The sequence below is a fragment of the Rana temporaria genome, chromosome 8, assembly GCF_905171775.1.
Source record: "Rana temporaria chromosome 8, aRanTem1.1, whole genome shotgun sequence".
NCBI lineage: Eukaryota > Metazoa > Chordata > Amphibia > Anura > Ranidae > Rana > Rana temporaria.
The window spans coordinates 95,360,128-95,386,758 of NC_053496.1; the positions used below are offsets into that span (position 1 = coordinate 95,360,128).

General features: G+C 43.3%; 1 protein-coding gene across 1 annotated transcript in view; it reads right to left on the bottom strand.

Annotated features, from left to right (window-relative positions):
* PPA1 (inorganic pyrophosphatase 1) overlaps nt 1–26,631 on the bottom strand; it is a 122,641-nt gene that overhangs the window by 66,089 nt on the left and 29,921 nt on the right. The window contains exon 2 of the mRNA XM_040362321.1: nt 8,784–8,848. Coding sequence (XP_040218255.1) covers nt 8,784–8,848 — 65 coding nt within the window. The remainder of the gene's footprint in view (nt 1–8,783; nt 8,849–26,631) is intronic.

The following is a 26,631-nucleotide window of genomic DNA, read 5'->3' on the forward strand; positions in this document are numbered from 1 at the left end:
AGAAGTCTGGGGTCCTTAGAGGTGGAACACGTCACACAAGTAACCACCATAAAGACTACAGGCCTATGTAGATGAAGGGAACGTGATGCAAAAGGCTTTATTATTGAGCACTTTTATAGTGATATTAGCAAGTTAGAATGTCTGCTATTTGTCCTGAGTTGCCCAGGTCTGCAAATAATGCAAGAGATTCCTGGACTCTGCCAAACTCTTAACTGTATTCTACAGGCAAGAAGGGGAAAAAGAAGGGGGAAAACTTGAAGAGGGACCCTCTTGAAGAGGGACCCTTTTGAGGCCCTTTTATGGAAACCGATCACGGAGCTTCTCCGCCCTGAACGCCAGTTGGCGGCGCATGTTTTTACTGCAACTAAATTGATCATTGCAAGGGCCTGGAAGACCCCGGTTCTCAGCTTCGAAGCAGTTAAAAACTGCATTAATGATATTATGGTTAATGAGAAATTTACTGCTGTGTTAGCAGATACCCACGATAAATCTCTCCGGGTATGGCAACCCTGGGTGGCTTACAACCACCCTTCACGGTTTGACCCAGCACTACTTTCTCTTTGATGAGCCTCCGTTCCCCCCGCCCCGTGGACCCCCTTCCTTCTTTTTTTTTCTTCTATCTTCTTTTATTCTTTCTTCTTGCTGTTCTTTTCCATTTCTATTCCTCTTTCCCTTCATCGCTACTTGTTCATGCTACTTTTCTAGCTGGCTTTCTTTCTTTTCATCCTCCCTTTCTTTCTTTGTGGCTTGGGCCCTCAGGCTTGGTCCTGCTGGCCTTGGACACAGGATGCATTATTTATTTTACAAATTGGAATACTGATATCCTCTGCTATGTGCCTGCTTGAATTTTATTTTTATATATATATATATATATATATATATATATATATATATATATATATATATATATATATATATATATATATATATATATATATATATATATATATATATATATATATATATATATATATATATATATATATATATATATATATATAAATTATTTTTGTTATATATATATATATATATATATATATATATATATATATTTTGAATTTTATTTTTTTGTAAGGTTGTGTATCATATAACAACTGTGCTTTTAAGTTTTACATTTACCCCGGTGTGAAAACCGGAATGTTACCTAAGCCAGCATTAGGTCACTCTAGCAGGCCACTTGAGTTGAGGACATTCTATTGCCGGCATTTTGGATTCGCTTTTGGATCCCTAGGAGCTGGACTAATCTCAGGTTTACGGACTATCTTTTCTGATATAGGATAAGCTTATGGTGTGTCCTCCACTGCTTTTTTTCTTTTGTATTCTCTTTTTTTTTGATTGTTGATGTGTTTTTCAATAAAACTCTTTGTACAAGAAAAATAAGGGGGAAAATAAAAAAAGAATACATTTCTAAACAGATTAAAGCGTCCCAGTAATTTTTTCCTCCATTAAATCTTCTGCCCTTTTTTTCCTGACAGTAAATACCTTATACAGCCCACTTCCTGTTTGTCTGGTCAGTAGCCTAGGCTTATGACATGCACAGCTCTCTCTCCAACTCTTGTGAGAGTTTGCCAGGAAGCTTTGGGTCGTTGTCCTGTTGCAACACCCATATTCTGTTGAGCTTCAGCTGGTGGACAAATGGCCTTACGTTCTCCTGCAAAATGTCTTGGGAATTCATTTTTCCTTCGATGATAGCATCCGTCCAGGCCCTGACGCAGCAAAGCAGCCCCAAACCATGATGCCCTCACCACCATACTTCAGTTGGCATGAGGTTTTGATGTGGGTGTGCCTCTTTCTCCACACACAGTGTTGTGTGTTTCAGTGTAGTGTGTTTCTTCCAAACAACTCAACTTTGGTTTTATCTGTCCACAGAATATTTTGCCAGTACTGCTGTGGAACATCCAGGTGCTCTTGTGCAAGATTGTGCAGCAATGTTTTTTTGGACAGCAGTGGCTTCCTCTGTGGTATCCTCCCATGAAATCCATTCTTGTTTAGGGTTTTACGTATCATAGATTTGCCAACAGGGATGTAAGCATATGCCAGAGACTTTTGCAAGTCTTTAGCTGACACTCTAGGATTCTTCCTTCACCTCATTGAGCAGTCTGCGCTGTGCTCTTGCAGTCATCTTTACAGGACGGCCACTCCTAGGGAGAGTAGCAGCAGTGCTGAACTTTCTCCATTTATAGACAATTTGTCTTACCATGAACTGATGAACAGCAAGGCTTTTGGAGATACTTTTATAACCCTTTCCAGCTTTATGCAAGTCAACAATTCTTAATCGCAAGTCTTCTGAGAGCTCTTTTGTGCTAGGCATCATTCACATCAGGCAATGCTTCTTGTGAAAAGCAAACCCAGAGCTGGTGTGTGTTTTTTTATAGGGCAGGGCAGCTGTAACCAACACCTCCAATCTCATTGATTGGACTATAGTTGGCTGACACCTCACTCCAATTAGCTCTTGGAGATGTCATTAGTCTAGGGGTTCACATACTTTTTCCACATGCACTGTGAATGTTTACATGGCGTGTTCAATAAAAATATGGTAACATTTAATTATTTGTGTGTCATTAGTTTAAGCAGACTGTGATTGTCTATTGTTGTGGCTTAGATGAAAATCAGATCACATTTTATGACCAATTTGTGCAGAAATCCAAAAGGGTTCACATAAGAAAGAAAGAAAGAAAGATTAGGCAGAATTACACATTCGATAAATAAGCCAGTTCACATATGTGTATTTTAGCTGTCTGCCCGGAGTCCAGCTAATAAAAGAAAGCTGCACGCACTACCATGCACATATTCCAGGAGACACAGCTACACCAATCCCTTTTAAAACGGTCTTGTGTTAGCAATGAAATGGAGTGATCTTGCAAATAGGCCACCAACTCCTATTTACCTTTTATGTCCTCAAAACAGCAAGCAGAGCAAAATCCATCAAGTCTTTTATAAAAAGGTTTTTCTTACCGGGGAGTATTTTGTGAGATCACCCATTATCGGAAATGAACAATAGATCTGACGGTGGTTGGTTTAACATGACAATAAAGTAAGTGGATAGCTGAGAGGTGCTCTCCATATCACTAAGCAATCCTAATATGTAAATACTGTTATTCAAGAGGATCGGTAGTGTCTCACCATTCCCCTCCCTCCACTGCTAGAAAATTCGAGAAATCAAAAAAAAAATTTCAAAATGCAAATTTCAACACTTCTCATCTTCTCTGTGAATTAGACGATTATCGCTTTGTATTCATTCTCTTCTAAAAGTACTTTGTACGCCTCAACTCCAAGACATCATAAAAATTTGCATTTCTTAATTCTTTAAAGTGTATTAAACTGCCAAATTTACGGAAAACTATTAAAAGAAAATTCAGTGGTGGTGTACTAAATTGGAAAGGCTTTATCCTATACACAGAGGTTCTTTTCCATCTTCTGACTTTAAGTCTATGACTTGTCAAGTTGACATATCAATGTCGGTGTTCCTTATCAGAAAAACAACCTGTCGCTGGTGCCTTATTTGATTTATGGCCTTTCTGCTGTCAACAGTAATCTTCATTTCTAGCTAAAGTTGGTTCAGCCATGCATGCGGCCTAAAAGAGAAGGGGGTTTCTTTCTTTTTTTTTTTTCTTCAGACCGATTCTGCATCTGTCCCCCACCATCTCTGCACTGAGAACCGAGTGAGCGAACACTGCCAATGGCTTGGTTTTAACAGATCCCCCAAAGGAGAGCTGCCGACTGTCAGTCAGAGCCTCTCCGCTTCTCCCCGCTCATTGGAGCGCTGAGCTGTGGAGGTGCAGGAAGCAGCCGTCTCAGCAGATTGCTGAGATGCTGAGACTGCCATCAATCAAGGCAGCTGGTGGATCCAGACTTGGGAAGTCGTGATGACACGCTGCCTCTACTGATGGCAGTGCCGTCAGCGGACATCAGACAAAACGGGTCACTGGAGTGCAAAACAAATTGCTCGCCTGTGACCCAGAGGAGAAGCCCAGCCTAAAAAGCTCAGGCTGGACTTCTCCTTTCAGTGTTTAATGAAGATGTACCATGGTGTCACAGGTATGATGCAAAGATTTTCATTTAGAAATTTTTATATTTCTCAAACAAGCTCAATATTCTAAGACATCTTCTTTCAGATATTTTCAGATCTGTGTCGCCGTGCTTTGTGTTAAAAATGTTCTTCAAGTCTTGGTTCTTCCTATGTTGTGTTGCATTTGCAGGCCATTTAGAGCACAACATTCTACAACCCTATGGTGTTAAAGGGGCCTAAAAGCATGCCGTCAGAGGTAGATAAAATAAAGACAAATTCAGGCACATCTATGCGATGCAACTTATAATTTATTAAGTGAATACGCATCAGACTTAACTGGGATTTTCTTGTCTGCTTAAGTTTAGCTTTATCCAGTCAAAATGATTTACAAATTGGTGTAAATATGGATAACAACTGCTGTATCTCATGCTTATTGACATAAAAAGTTTTGTTCAAATGCTGTTTGCCAGAGTCTGTAAAAGATAGATGGATAGATAGAGATAGATAGATTAAAAAAAGGCATAGTTCACCTTTACCACAGAACTGCCTATGCAGATAAGGGGCATCTGTAGATAAAAACAAACTGCGCAACTGACTAAAGTAGAATAATGCCCTTGCTATAGGTGTAGGCCATTTACATACCTTATGAACCCCGACTTGAATACTCCCAGGACATTGCTAAGTGAGGCCTAGTCATCACTGCTCACCTCCACAATCACAAAAGTGAGCCCTCAAAAGCTGAGCTCCGCTCTACTGTATCAGAGAAGAGAAAAAGTATGTGAGGAGGTTTGAATCAGATAAAGAGCTCACTCCTGTGATGGTGGAGGTGAGCAGTGATGACTAGGCCTCGCTTAGAAATGTCCTGGGAGGCTTCAGAAGGTATGTAAATGGCCTACACCTATAGCAAGGGTATGATTCTTAATCTTTAGTTAGAGCTGCACAGTTTGCTTTAATCTACAAACATCGCTTACCTGCATAGGCAATTTTTTTTTGGAAACGTTAACTACCCTTTTAGGTTTGAAGGCTAAATATGGGTTCAGCCTCGGTCAGGTTTTTTGTTGCTTTTGGTCTTTCCCTCTGGGTGACCTCATTCCCCCTAAGAAAACAGTTGACTTCAGCAGAAACTGAAGCCGCATTTTATACGAGCAGCTTTGCAATTGCAATTAATCAGGTCATGAGCGGGGGACCACAATTAACGATTTGCTCCTGGTGTCACCAGGATATATTAGGAGGGAAAATCTTCCAAGGGGAGATGAAAACACATTTTTAATATTTCTAATGCTCATCTATACCATAAAAAAATAAAATAAAAAATAAAAAAGTATTTGTTTTAATTCTGCCAAACATTAAAAGTTAAAGGTGCTGTGGAATTACCTAGTAAAGCATGCTGCATAGTTAAGTGCTTGCTTTTAAGTGGCTATAAAAATGTTTTCATACAAGATTCACACATTTAATTGGATTTAATGAATGTAGGACTACAATTATTTTAAATGTACAAACAAGTATTCATGTGCTGCCATATAAACCATATATTATGCATGTACTTTAAGATCTCAGGGAACCCCTGAAACCATTTTTTTTATCTACAACTAAATGGTACATTACTGCGCTTAGTGAGGTATAGATACAATAATAAAATACGTAGGTATTACAAATACTGATAAAACTAAAAAAACACAATTGCATACCTCATAACTCAGTGGGCTTGATTTACGCAGTTGCTCTAGTCTAGAGCTTCACTCTTCCCAGTCGCATGCAAGGAAGATAAAAAAAAAAAATATTTTTTTTTTGCTTGCACACGATTGGATAATAGAAATCAGCAGAGGTTCCCTCCTTTACCAAGATCTAGAGCAACAGCACAGTACAATTGTCTTTAGTAAATCAACCCCAATGACAGAGCAAGAAAGATCACTGAATTTGCTTGGCTGCAACCATAACCTTTACTCAATACAAAACTCACTCTGCATTGTGTTCAGTGCAAACTTTGTATCTTTGCATTGGTGCTCAGGATAAAAAATTAGTTTTGCACTGGTGTTCAGTGGCAATAGGGCATCCATGATGAACAACCACAAAGCAGCAGCTACAGGGGGAAACTTGAAGCCACTCTTGAGCAGGTATAAATTTCTTGTAATGTTGGCAGAACCGACTGATACCTCTCAAGGCACCCTAGGGTTTCGTGGAACCCAAATTCAGAAACCTTGCATTAAGCCATTAGTCTGTACTGTCCACAGTAATGTAGCGGGAGCACCTGTTTACTCGCCATGTTCAGATGCAGGCAGACTCCTTTAAGGGCCCTTTCACACGTGCGGACCGTATGTCCGCATTTTCATCCGTCCGTTGTGGATGAAAACGGGGCATACATTGGTCCCTATGTGATTCCGCTGACACCGGTAATCGTCCGCCTCCACAAAGATCCGCATTTGCGGACGGAAAAAAATCGGGGGACCACCCTGTCAGCTGCCAGCTCAGCGGGGATTTTACGGAGGATCCCCGCTGAGCTTTTGCGGACACACAGAGCGGATCATTACTGATCCGCCCGTGTGAAAGGGCCCTAACTCTTTTCTTTCCAATCCCTGGGTTTCTGGACACTCCCCAGATAATAAGATAAAGGTTCACTACTTCCTTCCGTCATAAGTTCAGAGAAGCCACACTGAATAGGCCAGAGGTAGCTGGGCAAGTGATCTGTAGCCAGATGAGAGGCCTTCAACTGTCAGAAGCAGCGTGCAGACAGACAGGCATGAGCCCAATGGCATGCATAATCTTTGGAAGATGCAACTACAATGTAGAGTACCTTGACAATTTCTAAGAGTATTACATTTCCAGTTGGATGGCACTTTGTCCTGGGATCCCTCCAGTGGTTTACCTGTGCTACCGGAGATACCATGGACTTCACTGTAAGGGACGGCGTCTATGAGGGTAATCACAAGTAGTGTTTTTTGTGTGCAGTTTTATTGAATTGGTGATTTTCAAATAGACACTTTGGGGGTTATTTACGAAAGGCAAATCCTGTTTGCACGGAAAGTGTACTTGGAAGTGTGGTCGCTGTAAATCTGAGGGGTAGATCTGAAACGAGGGGAAGCTTTGCTGATTTTATCCAGTCAAGTGCAAGTTAAAAGGCTGTTTTTTATATTCCTTGCATGTCCTCCTCGGATCTACAGCAACTGCACTTCCAAGTGCACTTTGAGTGCAATTTTAAGAACACTTTGCACTTGTAGAGCAAAGTGGATTTGCCTTTTGTAAATAACCCCCTTTGCTTTTATAGTCTTATAGAGATTATGCAACAATGTTACTCTGAGACACAAAGGCATTGGTGCAAAGTTTCCATGTGCAGCTTTCAAAATCAGTTTTATGGGATTCAGCAGTATATGCAAGCTTTTTGCCATTTTGACTCTGTTTTGGATTAGTAATTCTAACGCTGTAGCTGTTTAATAAATTGCAAGTTACAATTACTCTCGTTCTAATTTGGCTAGTTACCCATCTTGTAATACCACTACTCCTAAAAACACTGCCGTTTTATTATTATTATCAGTGTCGCTGCAAGCAATCAAAGCAAGATTTATATTCCTACCAACTCTTGTGCCACCATCCTCCTACCACTGCTCTTGTGCCACCATCCTCCTACCACTGCTCTTGTGCCACCATCCTCCTACCACTGCTCTTGTGCCACCAGCCTCCTACCACTGCTCTTGTGCCACCAGCCTCCTACCACTGCTCTTGTGCCACCATCCTCCTACCACTGCTCTTGTGCCACCATCCTCCTACCACAGTCAAATGGATAGCCTTAGTAAAATGCTAACAAGAGCAGATGACGAGGACTAAACCAGGAAAGTACATTGTGCAGCATTACATCTGCGAAGAAGGAAACTGTTGGGTCAGAAACAATAAGGACCCGGATGGAATACACACAGGAATGTTATTAGAAGACAGCAACATAATGTACAAGTGCTTGTGTGCCAGTCCTGGCAGCCCTATTGCGATTATAGTATGTGGTGGCTAAGCAAAAATCCAGTCCTACCTTCAAAATGATTGGGAGGGTCAGATTTATTTCCATTCATGCATCTACTCTGGATATAATCCATTTGCCATTGGAAGAATATAATATGCTGAGGGATTAAATCGCTGAATGGACATATTTTTCACCAGTATATTTTTTATTAATATATGTATAGATACATGATGCAGTATATGGTTTATACAACATTACAGAACATTTTTATAAATAAAAAGTATTTTCTTTTTATCGACACTAAAAGGCAAGTGTTGAGCTTTGCAGTTTGTTATCCTGAAATCTCTTATCTCAGGAACTGTTCAGCAAAAATGTCAATTATACTATGCGTACAAAAGGTCATTGGTGCAAGAACCTGCAAATATAGCATAGCAATCATTAAAAGGAAGATACATATTAAAATAGTATCTCAAAATGTGTACTTTGTAAAATATAGTCTCCCTTTAAAATGCTCTGCATGATATTGTTTTGATTTCTTAAACCCATTTCATTATTTATCCATCAGAAAGATGTAGAGCAATTATAACATACCTGTACGTATGCACTGGAACAAGTCTTGCTAATGAGCCATTTGAAGCAACAGAAGAATCCACAAAGGCTTCTTTGTTAATTAGAGATGCCAAAATAGATTAAGAGGAATCTTATCCAATTAGTAAATATTTTTTTAAGCTACTACAACCAATTTACAGATACACAATAAATCCTTATCACCATGTAAATGTGCCAAGAGAAGCAACATGTGCTGGAAAATGTCATGAACATGCTTACTTTGGCTTCATCTGCGTACAGAGGAATATCATGGAATGGAGAGATATACTTTCCCTTGCAGTCTTCTACAAAAGAAAAGAAAAAAAAAAAGTTAGTATTTGAAGAATGTATATCAATTTCAGCATATACCAAAGAATTGCATTTTTTCCCGCCAAAAGAAAGGGAGTAGAACCCGTTCTAGATTTGTTTTGCCATCAGCATCTCCACTGGGGAGATTTCCCCTCACTTCCTGTGTCACCAGGACAGATATTTATGGGAAATCTCCACAATGAAGACAATGAAACCAAAAACCCCAGCCCATTTTCCAGCCCCAATTTACAGTGCATCGATTAACAGCTAGAAAGAAGTGAGCCATGTCCAGATGTACATGACAATGGGAGGTGTCCCAGCCACCATTATGTCCTCATCTACTGTAAATGGGCCCACGTGCAGCTGCACAGTGTGCACTAATGGATCGTCTGTCCCTGAGGTTCTCATCCTTCCCACTCTATCTAGGTCAAGTGTGTCTAACCTTCTGACCTTCCTGGGCCACTTTGGAAGAAAAGGAATGGTTTTGGGCCACACATAAAATACATTAACAATAAGGAGAGCTGGTAAACAGTTCCGCCTGTGGCTCTGCGGGTAGGTGAGGCCGCTGGCAGCTGCACCTATTCGCGGCTCTCTGCACAGCCAACAGTTACTGGTGATTGCTGCTGGACACAAACAAACTGCATCCAGCAGTGATCACCACAGGTAATTGCTGGCTGTGTAGAGCCATGAATAGGTGTGGCTGCTGGAAAACTGTACTTCTAGTGAACAGGGCCCACAGCCGCACCTATCCGCTGAGCCACAGGAGGAAGCTACCCACTGAGAGCCGCAGGAAGAACTGCCACTACAATTCACACTGGTCCTAATCGCCATTGTGAATGTAGTGCATTCCCTGCTGCCAGTGCTACTGCAAACATGGCAGCCCCTGACATCCCTTCAGGCATGCATTTGCTTGGCATGTCAATGTAGGCTACATCCCCGGGCATTTTCCACATATGTGCATGGGCCAAGCTTGTCTGCCAGCCACTAGGCTTTAAACAGCATAGTCGGCATCCCTCCAGATGGGCCACATGCTAAACGCTCTGGGGCAACCCTTCATCTAGATCATGGGTCTTCAAACTATGGCCCTCCAGTTGTTCAGCAACTACAATTCCTATCATGCCTAGTCATGTCTGTGAATGTCGGTCTTACAATCCCTCATGGGATGTGTAGTTCCACAACAGCTGGAGGGCCGTAGTTTGGAGGATCCCTGATCTACAGTAGGTGACCGCGATATTGTGTCAATCTTTGTCGGTGAAATTGACCACCTACGAGCCCGGTCGCGGGAGCCAGCGCTGACCCGGCTCGCCGCGATGGGAAAAAAGCCGTCATAGAAGCGACGGGGATCCGACTTGGATTCCCGCCAATTCTAGCCATGGTGTTTGGTATGAATCATGAGGGGGAACTCCACGCCAAATTTTGAATAAAAAACCGGCATTGGGTTCCCCCCCCCCCCCCAGGGGCATACCAGGCCCTTAGGTCTGGTATGGATTGTAAGGAGAACCCACTACGCTGAAAAAACGGCGTGGGGGTTCCCCCACAATCCATACCAGACCCCCGTATCCAAGCACACCGCCTGCCCGGTCAGGAAAGGAGTGGGGACAACTGAGCGACCCCCCCCCCTCCTGAGCCGTAGCATGGTTCCGGAGCATGATGGGACTGTGACGTCATATAAAGGGGGCCTATATAAATCATTGCGAGACGCGCACCCGGCATTACAGCGAGAGGAAGCGTCGCGTCAACATAAGAAAAGAAGGCAGAAGACGGCAAAGAAGAGCGGGCTGCGCCGCCGCTAGTAAGAGAGCTACAAAGAAGATAGCGGCGGCCAGTCCTGAAGAAGGCACCGAGAGCGAGCGGGAGAAGAACCGGGGAGCGCCGAGACGACAGCGGAGAAGATGTAAGAAGACCCCCCCCCCCCCCGGAGAAGACCCCCCCCTGAGAGCGGTGAAGACCCCCCCCAGAGATGACGGACTAATACATTTTAAAACCCTGTGTTGTGCGTTTATTTTATTGAAATGTTGCCTCCAGGTGAATGGGTAGGGGTATGATGTAACCCCATATTCATTCGCCTAGGGTGGGGGGCCGGTATCTGGGGGCTCCCTTATTAAAGGAGGCTCCCAGATTCCAATAAGCCCCCGCCCGCAGACCCCGACAACCAACGGCCAGGATTGTCGGGAAGAGGCCCTGTCCTTAACATGGGGACAGGGTACTTTGGGGTGGTGGGGCCGCTGCCCCAGAGCACCCAACCCCCCCATGTTGAGGGCATGCGGCCTGGTACGGCTCAGGAGGGGCCTGACCGGCTTCAATAAAGGAGCCCCCAGATACCGGCCCCCACCCTAGGTGAATGAATATGGGGTACCTACCCATTCACCTGGAGGCAAAATGTCAATAAAATAAACACACAACGCTTTCTCCCGCTGTAATGCCTGGTGCGCAGCTCGCACCAATTTATATAGGCCTTTTATGACATCACAGTCCCATCATGCTCCGGGACCCCCAGAGCACCCAACCCCCCCCATATTGAGGGCATGCGGCCTGGTACGGCTCAGGAGGGGGGGCACTCGCTCGTCCACACTCCTTTCCTGACCGGCCGGGTGGCATGCCTGGATACGGGTCTGGTATGGATTGTGGGGGAACCCCCACGCCGTTTTTTCGGCGTAGGGAGTTCTCCTTACAATCCATACCAGACCTAAGGGCCTGGTATGCCGCTGGGGGGAACCCATGCCGGTTTTTAATTAAAAATTTGGCGTTGAGTTCCCCCTCATGATTCATACCAAACGCCACGGCTAGAATTGGCAAGAATCCAAGTCGGATCCCCGTCGTTTCTATGACGCGCTTGCTGGAATGTGCTTTTTCTTTTCCAGCGAGGGCGAGATGTCGGCACCATGTCGCCGAGAATCAACGCGATGCCGTCGTGCTGGAAACACATTCTCGGCGACAGGTACTGTAGATCAAAACACAAAAAAAAAAAAAAAAGGAAAGAAGGCCATGGAAAGTCCCCATGGAAGGTTTCCCTTCTATTAAGGTTCTGGGGACAATATTATTTACTTTCAATAATAATATGAATGGTAAAACAGGACAAAGAGAGGCTGAATCTCCTTAAAGCGGAAGTTCCACTTCTGACACCATTCATGGGGGGGAACAGATACCCATCTTTCACAGGTATCCTGTCCCCACTTTCGGGAGACTGGACCGCGACACATTACGTCAGCAGCTCGGCCCCCTCCTCTTCCTCCCACCCGCCGCCTAGCCCGTAGGAAAACGCAGTGGTACCTTGCACATGCGCGGTAGGGATCCAGCGTGTAATGCTTCACTACGGGTTTCTTACTGCCAAGGATGCGGCAGTACCCGACAGCGGATAGACACATCAGCTACGGTGCCAACATCGCTGAACTCCAGGACAGGCAAGTGTCCTATTAAAAGTCAGCAGGCTTTTAATGTTAACAGGGGCGGGCAGACCCCCGCTTTAGGGCGGCACAAAAAAAAAAAAAAAAAAAAAAAAAGAAGAACTGACAAGTGGTCTAATCCCTCTCCACTGTCCAAAACACACACATTATTAATAATAATAATAATAATAATAATAATAATAATAATAATAATAATGTGCCAGAAGCACTGGTGGGAGACTCAAGCGGAGGACTGGAGCCGCTCTGTGCAAAAACTATTGCACAGAGCAGGAAGGCATAACATTTTTTTTTTTTTTTTTGAAAATAAGCAAAGATTTTACAATCCCTTTAACATTCACAGAAAACCCACAATATGTTTAATATATGCAGCCACTACAAATAAGCGTGCTCTCTTTAGAGTCTAAGAGCCACCACTGTGTTCAGATTATGCTCAGCCTAGTAGCACCTGCCAATATCAGCATGATCTAGGGTTTTCTAATCAAAGACAGAAAATGTCAATCTCTATGGGCTCCAGCAGCAATTAATAGATCAGAATCCTGATGAAAAGTAGACTGACAGGTAGGTTAGCTATTAACCATTTGTCAATTGCAAAGAGAAAAAAACTCTACTATAAGCACTAAAAAATAAAAATAAATGTAACAGATTGCTTGACAGTAATCAAGTAAAAGGGGGGGGGGGGATAGGAGTTCAATAAAGCAGTCATAATACTTTTCTGATCAGATATTTTACAAAGTGGCGCTACAGTTGCACCAAATTTAAAAACAATTACCACCTTCTTGTAGATAACAGAGCTGGGAGGTAACCAAGACCAACTCTAACTTGGTGTATAGCGACAGGGCAACAAGCAGGGTGCCCGTCTCTGTCTACTGCTGTGTAGTGTATTGGCACGTTCGCCACCACTAACCTCTCCCCACCCCACCTGTCACTGGTTATCAAGGACGCTGTTGGCTTCACAATGCGGGTAGGTAAATTGGACCTCGTCCAAATTGGCCCAGTATATATGTATATATGTGTGTATGACTGTGTGTCCCTAGCGTGTCAAGATCCTACGGGGTAAAAATGACCGCACCAGCCAAGCAGACACTGGCTGGAAAAAATGCCCAGAGGCGATTTAGTTTGCATGCGTTGCTTTATACAAGTCATTCATTCATTCAATGGACATGCTCCAAGCAATCAGTGACAACAACAGTGGGCAAAGCCTCATGGGGGAAGCTGAGAGACTCGGGTTCTTGCGATTAACTGCAAGTGATTCTGTAGCCAACAACAAACTGTCCATTGCAGGGGTAGGCAACCTAGGGCCCTCCAGCTGTTGCAGGACTACAAGTTCATTCATGCCTCTGGGAGTAATCGTATCTTCCAGCCTTGCAATGTCTCATGGGAAACTTAGTTCCACAACAACTGGAGGGCCCCAGGTTGCCTACTCCTGGTCTATTGGCTATGTATCTGCCCATGCCTGCTAATTACAAGGGTGATTGACCTGATGGACAACTAGTGTCTAAATCCCCCATCAGATGCCACCCACCAAACTACAAAACTCCTCGGCCATGGCACTATCTGTGTGACAGCTGCAATGGCGTAGAAGGAACTCAGCTGTACTGAGGATGGAGAGCCCGTATACGCACACCCAGGCTCAGTACACCCCTACATGCTCTACTTGCCCCACATTTGTTGTGCAGAGAAATTATAGAATTCTAATAAGTGTCGTAGACGCTCTTTGAATTTCTCAGAAGATTTCCAACAGGATCAACATGCATTATTCTTGCAGAAAATGTACCTAGCTTTAAAAAAAAAAAATGTAAGCTACAGATCCTACCTAGGGACCTATAAGCTGCAATATATTAAGACATTTTCCTTTGGTAGAAATACTTAAAATCAAATGAAAAAGTATAGCAGTTGCTATGCAGATTGATGGCACAGGCACATGGAAGTGAAAAGACTGGTTAACACCAAGTCATAACAAATGTTACATTTGGGAATAGGTCACCAAATATTAAAATTAAAAAAATAAAAATAATAAAATGCAGACTATACCAAGTGTTGTGTAGTTTGTACTTCAACTAATAATGTAGGCTGAATTTTAACTAAAAGCCATTCTTTAGAGGTCTAGGGGTTTGGAAGATAATGAGCCTGGCCGCATCCTGGTATTCGCAATGCCCTTTAGAAATTAGAAAGCAAGGTAAACAAAGGCTGAATCTCCTGGGCATAAGTTACACAAATGAATACAGCAAGGAAAAAATAATCAAACGAGCAAAAATAAATTCCTAGTGGATGATAAGCAAAAAGGTTACCAGAGCAACAAACAGTGCAAAGCCATTAACATATTTAGTAACAATGCTCAGGGCTGCTAAGGGGGTACCGCCTGTCCTCCTGTATAGGGTTTTAAGTCAGCAGGGGGGGCTGGGCATCAGGGGGAAATCTGACGTGGGTGGGGGGGTGATCAATGCGGCAGCGTGATAATTACAGGAACCGATCCCCTGTATGACTCTCTCTAAAGCCAGTTTCTCCTCCCCTCCCTCCAGCCAGCTTTCAGCTACTGCAGAGAGACACCGTCATACAGGGGATCGGTTCCTGGAATCCCCCCTCCCAGCAACACTGATCACCCTCTCTGTAGACAACCCTCTTCCCCCGCTACTATAGCCGCTAGTGATAATCGCGCCAGGCGAAGACAATTGTGGATTCCCCTGTCAGCACTGTCTGCCATCAGCTGATCCCTAGGTGGCAAGCCTTGGGTATACAGCAAAAAAGTGAATTTGCCATAGTACACACAGTTCCTGGCCAACAAAAACAGGTATTTTTTTTTTTCAGATCGATACTTAGTAAAGCCTTCTGTCTACTGCCTATAACTTTAATAGAATTGCACTTTAAAAAAGTAAAAGTATGGCCACACTACTCATGTGGCTCACAGGAGTGCACTTAGAGCCCTTTCATATTGATAGCGCGGAGACATCGGCGATAAAGCGCCGCTAGTTTTAGAGGTGCTTTTCGGGGACGGTAGCGGGGCGCTTTTAACCCCTGCTAGTGCCCAAATAAAGGGTTAAAAGCACCACTGGCGAGGCGCTTTGCAGATGCTGCCCATTGATTTCAATGGGCAGGGGCGCTTTAGGAGCGGTGTATACACTGCTGAGCAGGGAATTCAAGCGGTGCTTTCGCACCATAAGACGCACTCCCCAAAATGGGGGGAAACGTCCCTGCGTCTTATGGTGCGAATATTGACCAGGCACTGCCCCCCCCCCCCCCATGTCAGAATCCGAGAGAGAGAGAGAGAGAGAGAGAGAGAGAGAGAGAGAGAGAGAGAGAGAGAGAGAGAGAGAGAGAGAGAGAGAGAGAGAGAGAGAGAGAGAGAGAGAGAGAGATAGAGAGAGAGAGAGAGATAGAGAGAGAGAGAGAGAGAGAGAGAGAGAGAGAGAGAGAGAGAGAGAGAGAGAGAGATTAAGGTGAAAAAACATTTACCGTTACACCCCATTTAACCTCTATAAAACACTATAGTTCCAAGATAAGCAAGTTATTGATTTTGGATTTGTATTCCTGAAAGAACATGTCTGAACGCGTCAACAAGCATCCTGACTTGTTTAGAAACCTCATCAGATCCCTTCTTAATCTGAAAGAAATGTGCAAGCGCATGCAATGCCACTTTATTTTTTACCAGCATAACAAAAATTTAAAGGCCACAACTGTCACCCATAATACATGGAATGGCATAAAAAAAAAAAAAAAAATCTACCTAGTGAGGGTTTGACAAGCTTTCTTTTAACCACTTGCCGACGGCGCACCGTCATACGTCCACAAGGTGGCTCTGCTGGGCGAGAGCACGTAATATGACGTCCTCTCTCCCAGCCGCCACTAGGGGCGCGCGCCCCCGACTCCCGTGCGTGTGCCCGGCGGGCGCGATCGCCGCCGGGCACACGCGATCGCACGGTACAGAGCGGGGACCGGGAGCTGTGTGTGTAAACACACAGCTCCCGGTCCTGTCAGCAGGGGAAATGCTGATCTTCTGTTCATACAATGTATGAACCGAGGATCAGTGTTTCCCCTAGTGAGGCCACCCCCCCCCCCCCCACAGTAAGAACACACCCAGGCATACTTAACCCCTTCCCCGCCCCCTAGTGTTAACCCCTTCACTGCCAGTGGCATTTTTATAGTAATCCAATGCATTTTTATAGCACTGATCGCTAAAAAAATGCCAATGGTCCCAAAAATGTGTCAAAAGTGTCCGCCATGTCGCAGTACCGGAAAAAAAAAAAAAAAAAAAAACGCTGATCGCCGCCATTACTAGTAAAAAAAAATATAATAAAAATGACATAAAAATACCCCCTATTTTGTAAACGCTATAACTTTTGCGCAAACCAATCAATAAACGCCTATTGCGATTTTTTTTTTACGAAAAATATGTAGAAGAAAACGTATCGGCCTAAACTGAGGAAAACATTTTTTTTTATATATTTTTGGGGGATATTTATTATAGCAAAATGTAAAAAATATTTATTTTTTTCAAAATTGTCGCTCTGATTTTGTTTATAGCGCAAAAACTAAAAACCGCAGAGGTGATCAAATACCACCAAAAGAAAGCTATTTGTGGGAAAAAAAGGACGCCAATTTTGTTTGGGAGCCACGTCGCACGACCGCGCAATTGTCTGTTAAACCGACGCAGTCCCGAATCGCAAAAAGTACTCTGGTCTTTGGGCAGCAATATGGTCCGGGGGGTAAGTGGTTAAGCACATTGGAGATGCCATGTAAAAAAATGTATATTAGATAATCTGAGAGTTGATATTTTAAATATATTTTTTTGGTGTTTGCTGGCAGTATAGTGGTCTTCTAGTTTAACAAAAAATAGCATGTAAAACAGAGACTGCAATCTTTTGGTTTCTTTTCTAACCCCCTACTTTTTTTCTCTCCCGTCAGCACATCGCCTCAGTGTGAAAGCCCTCAGGCTTTCACATTGAGAAGGCTGGGCAGGAGTTTTTTCAGGTGGTATTTAGGGGCCATTTTTAGCGCTAAACCGCCTGAAAAACTCCTCAGTGTGAAAGGGGCCTCATAGTTGGTGAGGGATATAAAAGGGAACTTTTGTGCCCAAGTAGGAAACAATCGTATACAAAAAAACCGAACAACTTTATTATCCACTTGCCCTCCAGAAGATTGATCACCCTCATGATCAGGCCAGTTTTTTGCAATATGGCACTGCATTACTTTAACTGACAATTGCGCAGTCATGCGACGCTGTACCCAAAACAAAACATGTATTTTTACAGGCATGTATCGTTAAGGGCCTGGTAGCCCCCGTTTATTAAATTAGAAAAACAAAAGTCCATTCAGGAATCCCACGCAGGGGTTTAAACGATGATCAGAAATAACTGAAAATACTAGCCCACCTGGCTACTCTTCAACAGTACCGCTGCCATAGGTACTGGTTCCTTAAACCAGCAGCTCCTCAAGACCCCCAGTCTTGGGTGCACACGGCTTTGAAGCCCTTCAAAGCCAACAGCGTCTGTCTGCACACAGCGTCAGTCTAAACACAGAGACACCAGCAGCCACTGCTCCGATTCCACCTTCCTCTGCCTTCTGCTCTCCCCAGCCCTTCATTATATGAGCTGTGTGCACCTGGGCACACAGCTTGCAGGCTGTCTCTAAAACCCAGACACAGGGTTGGAGATCCCGTCCCACCCAAGTCTCCGAAGGATCTCCAACACAGACACAGGGTTGGAGATCCCGTCCCACCCAAGTCTCCGAAGGATCTCCAAGCCATAGAGCCCCATGTAGAAATAGGAAAATCAGACAAAACTGCCAGTGCAGTTTTCTCGGTCTTTAAATTTAAGCTCTGCACTCAGCCGATATGCCGACTCTGTGTTCACTACAAGCTATGGGGATTTTTTTTTTACTAGTGGCAGCTACTTGTAGTGGGACTGCGATATTGCCGTGACAGTCAGGACACTGACACTTTTTTGGGAACCAGTGACACTAATACAGTGATCCATGCTAAAAATGTGCATGGTTACTGTACTGACACTGGATGGGAAGGGGTTAAACATCAGGGGTGATCAAAGGGGTCAACTGTGTACATGGCCAGTGTTTTCTGTGTGGGAGGTGCTTTTACCAGGAAAAGCCATTGATCCATATTCCTGCTTTGCAGGAACACAGGATCAATGCCTTCCCTACTGACAAAACAGCAATCTGCCTTGTTTACATAGGTAGATCGCCGTTCTGCCTGTATACAGAACAATCAGCGGGTTTCGGCGGACATTGGGTTTACGGGTCCTGCTGTGTAGAATCACAGCAGGAGCGAGCCATCGGCGGCAACATGCACTTGCGCCCGATACCCAAAAGTGCAGGATCACGTACACTCACACGTGTGCGTGATCCTGCAGAGTGGCCGCCCTGAAGCAGCAAGCATTAAAATGTCCATAAAAATGGATCATCTGATGATAATGATGCAAAAGTTCAATGACCGGTATGCAATAATCCCTTATCAGATGTCAAAAGATGAATGCGTTCAACAATTGGCTTCCTCAGAGGCCACGCTTACTAAATAGATGACAGATGGTCCACTGTCCATATCAAATGGAAATCCCCATCTGACTAAACCCCATTATCATCAAGGTCAAAAGCTAGGCCACACAACAAGAAGTACAAATTAAAAATAGGGGGGGGGGGGGGAACAAATATTCAGGAATCTATATTTATTTATTTTTTTGTTTAGGAACAAGGCAGTTTTTGTTAAAAAAAAAAAAAAGTTTAATGAAAAGAGAGTAAATGTAGATCTAGATCTACCGTTAATCACAACTCACCGCCGACTCGCTGTCTACCAACTCTGCCGTGTGACATTTCTTAAATAACCAAGGAGGTGGGGCCACTCCGACATCAGATGGCACCTCCCCCTTGTCATGTCATTGACTGAAGTCATGCTGGGTTAGTGACATCACAAGGGACGCGAAAAATCCAGGTGGTTTTTTTTTACCCCCTTTTTCCGGGTCAGCGGTGGTGGCAGGCGTCATGATTGACGATGAATCTACATCGGGGGAATTTTTTTTTTTTTTAAGGAATTGTCAAAAACTGCCTACTGCAATTCTTTACACTACACTTTTTGGGGGGTAAATGAGAAGGAGGAGTACTATGTACCTAGAGCTGCACGAAATAATCATCAAGAATCGTTATCTCAATTTTTTTCACCGTTGCGATCTTGTCAAAGTATTTCCTGATCTTTTTATGCAGAGAATTCTCTCTGCTCTACTGAAGCCACAGCTGTAAAATCTGGGCAGTCTGCCAAGTATCAGAACATTCTTCATCAGTGAAACATTAAGGCCCCTTTCACACTGGGGCGGGAGGCGCTATACCGTCGGAATTGCCGCGGGATTCGGCCGCTAGCGGTGCGGTATTAACCCCCGCTAGCGGCCGATAAAGGGTTAATACCGCGGTTTCCCATGGTTTTAAATGGGAAGGAGCAGTATACATACCGCACCTCTCCAAAGAGATTTTTTTCTCTCCTGCCAGCGCATCGCCTCAGTGTGAAAGCCCCCGGGCTTTCACATTGAGATAGCTGGGCAGGAGATTGTCAGATGGTATAGCAGCCCTTTTTTATAGCGCTGTACCGCCTGAGAAACTCCTCAGTGTGAAAGGGGTCCAAGTCTTATTCCCTGTACACACGATCCAAATATAGTATGACAGATCATACAAGATTTTTCGCTTAATAGTCGCAAGTAGAAATTAAATAGGTTATTAAAGTCACGAAAATTCCCGTACAACAGAAAAAAAAAAAAAAAAATCGGAAGTGATGTCATGTGTTGTAATGTATTTTCAGACAACTGTACTGGCTAAACCAAGTTGTAAGAGGAAAACTTTTGTGCATGTCCGATAAAATAATAATAAAAAAACATGTACTGTCATGATCGGCTCTCGAAAGCTCTGTACCAACGATCCGATTATCGTATACTTCCTCGGACGACATTCGGATCCTGTGTACGGGCCATAAACATTGTAACAATTTGTCTTGTACATCAAAAGGAATAGACTTGTGTGTAAGTTAGGAAAGTTTAACCACTTAAACACCACATTTTTTTCTGACATTTGTTGGTTTCAAGTTTAAAATCTTTTTTTGCTAGAAAAATGACTTTTTAGTAGAGACTCTAGAGAAAAAAAAATTGTGGTTGTTGCAATATTGTATATAGCACTGTATTTGCGCAGCTGTCTTTCAAATGCATTTTAGCCCAATTTTTTTTGCATAATGTGAAAGATTTTTACGAGAATCTTGATCTTTATTCCAAGCAAAAAAAATTAAAAAAATTGTGATTCTCATTTTGGCCATAATCGTGCAGCTCCATATGTACCCCAAGCTTTTTCACATGGAGAGCGGGATCTGGGCGCCCCCCTTTGTTAAAGCCCCCTACCTGCAGACCCTAACAACCACCAGCCAGGGTTGTGGGGGGGGGGGGGGGAGAGAAAGAGGACCTTGGGAACAAGGGGCTTTGGGCACTCCCCCCTTGTTAAGGGCATGTGTCCTGGTATGGTTCAGGGGGGTGTGCTCACTCACGCCCCCCCCCCCCTCTACCTGACCTGCTGGGCTGATTGCGCGAATAAGAGGTATTGATTTTGGGGGGGGACCCCATGGTGGGTCTTTTTATTTTGGCGTGGAGTTCGCCTTAAAAACCATATCAGATCCGAAGACATTTTAGGGTTTTCATTGAGGTTTATGGACCTCAAGTCGCATGAAAGTCGGACCAAAGTAGTGCAGGAACCACACACACACACACACACACACACACATATATATATGTATACTTATACATACATATATATACATATACATATACACATACATACATACATACATGTATGTATGTATGAACAGTTATCATTGGGAAATCATTATTTTTTTCTAATATTGCAAATGGCATACAATAAATGCATGACAAGCGGGTTTCATATTATGTATTGTATTTATTTAAGATAGAAGAAAAAGCCCAACTATAAATATTCTTAAAAATATCTCCCCCCCAACCTGTATAAAATAAGTAATAAAAAAATTGCATACTTGCCTAATTTGAATCTGCACTAGTCAGGTCACAGTGATTCGGAGCTGCAGGATCACATGACCGGACTAGAATTGATTGAAAATAATACACACACAGATCAGATCACAGATTAAAAAAAAAAAAGGCGACAGTGCTGTTACTGCTCCTAGAGAAGTCTGCCTGTAATGAGACTAGTTGGGCAAAGGTACAACACTGTAATGCCATGACAAATTGTGGGCAGGTGCGTGCCCATACAAAGTTAGTGGTGTGGAGAGATTGAGCTGGACAAGCACCTCTACTGTGCGAGTAATTTATTGGCTTGGTTATAAAATTTTGAATTAACTGGCCGCACTATGATAGCCTTGCTCCATTCACTTTTGTGCGACTCGTCATGCAACTTTGGACATCAAAGTCACATGACAAGTCGTTCCCCATGTTTTCCAATGAGAAGTATTCATATAGTTGCAGCAACTTCAAAAGTAGTTCATGCACTACTTTGGTCCAACTTTCATGAAACTTGAGGGCCATAGACTTTAATGTTAACCCTCAAAGGTTGTATGAAAGTCGAACCTGAGTGTAAGGCTGTAACACTATGCGAATTGAATGAGGATTACACCGCATCCAGTTCGAATTCAGGCCCATTATCTTCTATAGGAACACATCTGATTTGTAGATGCTTTCCGTTGCGAGCATCCTCTCCCCCTGCTCACTACACCCCCATATGCTCAGCTAATCCACATCTAAAAACGCAGAGGAACCGCTTTTCTCTTCGCAGGGAAACCGGAGCTTCAATTCGCACCACAAATGCGTAAACCCAGCCTGATACAACGCAACAGTTGTCCATCATCACTGGTCAAAGCCACAGTTGTATCCAAGTTGCACCCATTCAAAGTTGCAACACAGTTGCACTCCAAAGGTCAGCACAACTTTGAAGTCGTACAAGTGTAAATGGAGCCTCAAGGCCCGTAAACACGATCGGTTTATCCAACGGGAATTGTGTGATGACAGGCTGTTGTCGCATAATCCAACCTTTGTATGCTCCATCAGACAATTGTTGTCGGATTTTCCCCCCAACAAATGTGGGATAGCATGCTTTAAAATGGTCGGGCAACAAAATGTCGGATTATCCGATCGTGTGTAGAGAAGTCGGACAATCCAAAGTACAAACACGCATGCTCACCATAACCCAACATTAGCAGAAGTTGCCCAAAGGGTGGCGCTAAAAAGCTGAAAAGACAAACAAAAAAAAAACACGTTGTATTATGTTTGTTGGCCGACAAGTCTTTGCCGTTTGTATGCAATACATCTTCATGCCCAACGCCCTTCGGACAAAAGTCCTACACTTTGTCCACTGAAAATCCAAATCGTGTGTATGAGGCTTTAGAGGTCATTTTGGACAGGAGAGTCCCTGTCCATTAGAAACCTATGCACACTTTATGAGCTAATCTGAGGTCCTTACAGCTACTGCTGCTCAGGATCTGCACTGAATTGGATTGTACTTCTTAGGGAGTTTTATATGGATTTTCTCTTCACTTAAAAATACGTTAAAAAAAATAAAATAAAAAAAAAAAAAGCACATGATTTGACAGGTAAAAGAAAAAAAAGTGAATATTTTTATACACTGCAGCCTAAAAGTATTGCACCCTTAATCAGTGGACCGTGGGTGCAATGCCAAGCTCCTGCAGACTCTCAGTCAGCTGTCTGCCCATACCGTCCATAGGGGCAGACAGTTACAGATGTACAAAAAGATTCAAAACTTCAAGAGTGCTCATCAGTGCCCTCACAGTTTTAGAACCAAAAGCTGTCTGCTTCACTGGCAGAGAGTATTTGTAGTTCATTCAGTTACAGAGCCGTGTGGGCAGAGCCTTGCACAGCCTCACTATTTTTAAATTGTGAAAGTGGGTGCGAGAGGGGGATCAGATTACAAAAATGGTGAACACCTCTCCTTATAGGCTAATGCATTTAAAAAAAAAAAAAAACTAAAGTAAAGGCAAACCTTTTTTCTTAGTTTTGGTGGCTAGGAATTAGAACCAAAGGCAGTTTTTATGGATGCTGGTGTCCCATTAGGGAAACCAACAAAAACAAAAAGAAAAGCCCAAATTTTGGGTTGCCCCCAGAAAAGTAACCTACAAAAACTGGAAATCTTCCAATCAATGGAAACACTAGTTCTGTTGACTTGGGGGTCCGCAAGAGATTCCCTTAAATTTTCAGGGATTTCCTCTCACTTCCTGTTTTGGCCATGAGACAGGAAGTGAAGGAAAATATCCCCATTAAAAGGATAAATGCACTTTTTTTGCAGGACGAGGACAACGGAGGAGTAAGAAGGAGTTTTGCCCATAGTTCTACTTTAACCACATAAAGTGCGTTGTTTTTTTAGTCCTGCATCATAATAATTTCTTTATACTTTGACTAGGCTCACATATTCAGGTGCAGGAATGCATGTAAATCATGCACACATTCTCACTCGCAGGGAAATCATGGTGCCATTTAGAAGACGCACAGGGATGGTATTGGTTCTTATGTGGCCATCGAGAGCCTATGTCATCCTAGCTTAGGTGAGGATGTACCAAAAAAAAAAAAAAAAATGTATTTTAAAAACAGTAATTGAGTAAGAGGGAGATGGCGGTAACAAGAGATGAACTTGGGGGGGGGGAAAAAAAGGTCCAATTTTGTTCAGCCCAATTTTATCATTTAACATTTTAGTTATTTTTTTGGATTGAGTAAAAGGAGTAGAATCCCTGTATTGTTGATCATATTTCCAAAGACAATTGGACCTGCCACAAATGGGAAAAAGATGCTCTCCATAGATCTTACGGAAAAATGATTGGGAAATCATTTACACTAATATCCATAAGGGAACTATGAACACATATGCACAAGAAAATGCTTCCAAGCTAGCGTCACGGTGGTACAGAACCGCCCTCAAACTTCATCACATATATCCAGCTCTTCCTCCACAATAATGATTCAAAAAGAAGGAGGGACAAGAAGAGAGAAGGAGGGGGGAAGAAAAAAAAGGGGGGGGCGAAAAGAAAGGGGGGGGGGGAAGGAAAGGAAAGCAAGGAAGAAATAAAAAAAAGGGAAAAGAAAAAGTAGAAACACACGGATAGCACTCACATGGGCCACATCTGTAATAATATTGGGAAGGAAACAATATCTAGCAAGTGGACATTGATGGTCAGACTTTCAGGCCAAGGAAGTATGTTTTAAAAAAATATAAATTTAATAGCATGTAAATACACAAACAATAATATAATATGATTTTACAAAGAATTGATTGACCACTGTATTTTCCTCAGAAGGCGACTTCTGAGGAACATACAGTGGTCAATCAAGTCACCCCGTTCGGATCGGCACACCCTGCGATCCGCGGAGCGCTCCGGAGCCTCGGCTGTAAGAAAGTCCCCGGCTTCGGCCTAGCTCCGGAGCGGCGGCCATCTTGCTCCACCCCATGTGCTTGCCAGTGCACAGCGTTACACTCCTCCCCACATCACTGCGCTGACTACAGACCCGGGACCACCGTATGCAGGCATGTGAACCTGTCTGAGATCTGCACGTGGACCTGTCTTTGAGATCTGCACCTGGTAGGAAAAAGACTGTTTGTACTGAGCAAAGGAGGGGGGACATCAGAGTCACCCGAGAAGGGGGGGGGGGGACACCAGAGTCACCCGAGGAGGAGGGGGGGGACACCAGAGTCACCCGAGGAGGAGGGGGGGGACACCAGAGTCACCCGAGGAGGAGGGGGGGGACACCAGAGTCACCCGAGGAGGAGGGGGGGACACCAGAGTCACCCGAGGAGGAGGGGGGACACCAGAGTGAAGTGGAGGGGGGCACCACAAGATTAGTCTTTTTTTTTCTTTTTTGCTGATCCGAGGATCGATCCGTGACTCCTGATCCGAGGATCGATCCGATCCGTGATTTTTTTGATCCGTTGCACCCCTAGTCTTGCTGGTTACATTTCACAACTATGGAGGTTTACAAAAGGACCATAACAGGAAATACCCTTGAGTCGTACTAGGATATTAGAGACTCTGGTAACCCTTACCCTTTCCCCATCTACCCCCCTCCCCCTTACATCTCTTTATACTCCACCTCCCCCTTAGTTAGGATGAATACAATACCTTAAAAACTTCTAACAACCCCACATGACACCTTTAATAGTACATACTTCCCTTATACCCCTTTCCTGCATCAAGGGCTACTCATTTATCATTGCACTTTTCCCCCTGAAAGCCCACTTCACTCACCATTTACATAAGGTTTTCCTGATAAAACATGTTCTGTTATAGCAGGTTCCTTTTTCATAGGCGAGTTATCAAAATCTACAGTTTGTACATGTTCGTTAAGATTTACATTTCCAGTTGTTGAACCATTTTGCATTCTCTACTAATTACCGTTATATGAACTTCTAGATACGATTGTACAATTAAAGATTTGTGTTTATTATAGCGGCTGCACCCGCACATGTTATTTTCATGTAATCCCGATTATAATCTCAATAAAATACCTTTCAACAAAAAGAATCCCTGTATTGTTTGTGAGAAAAAAAATAAAAAATATACACATTTTTATAAATAATTGTATTATATTAGACTTGAATATCATGAATATGAATCTATTGTCAGCCATTATCGGCATCTTGAAGCAATGTAAAAATACTGCTTTCTGGATTTTTGGTGCATACTTGGTCAGCACCTCCCCTTTGAAATGCATTGAAAATGCAGCAAGAACTCAGCACCAGCCTGTGTGAAAGGGGCCTTACTGGGCTGCAACGGACAATTTTTTGATCGGACATATTGGAAAAAAGAAAAAAGTCACGCTATAGTTTCCCCATCATAAGAGTGAAGCTAACTGGACACTGGGGTACGAGGACACTGCCTTAGCTGGATGCCCTCTGTGCCCAGAAATGAATGAATGCCAACAGCGTTATCCTGATTGATCAGCTCAGAAATATAAATTGTCAGATCTGAAGATACAAGACAAACAAATTGGTAAGGACAAACTCTTGCTAGGCCATTTTCATCTCCTCATTTATGAGATACATGGTCAGGCAAAATGCCATTTAATCTTTCTACTCTATGCAGTACAAATAGAAATCTCATTTTCAAGCAACCGAAGAAATGTTTCTAGAACAACCGTGGAACGATCATGCAGTGAAATAATGCGAACGTATTCCATTCATGCACGGAATATGGTAATGTGTAGAAAACAGATCATACAGTTGGCCAGCATTCTTACAAAGCTCCCAAGTGAGAAGTCTGCACTGTCAGACCATATTAGCTCAAGTAATGGCAGCTTTTCAGGGACAGGAGTATAAAAAAGAAAACTGATGAAAAATGCAAGGCGGCAGTAAACGATGTCTAGGAGACAACTCCG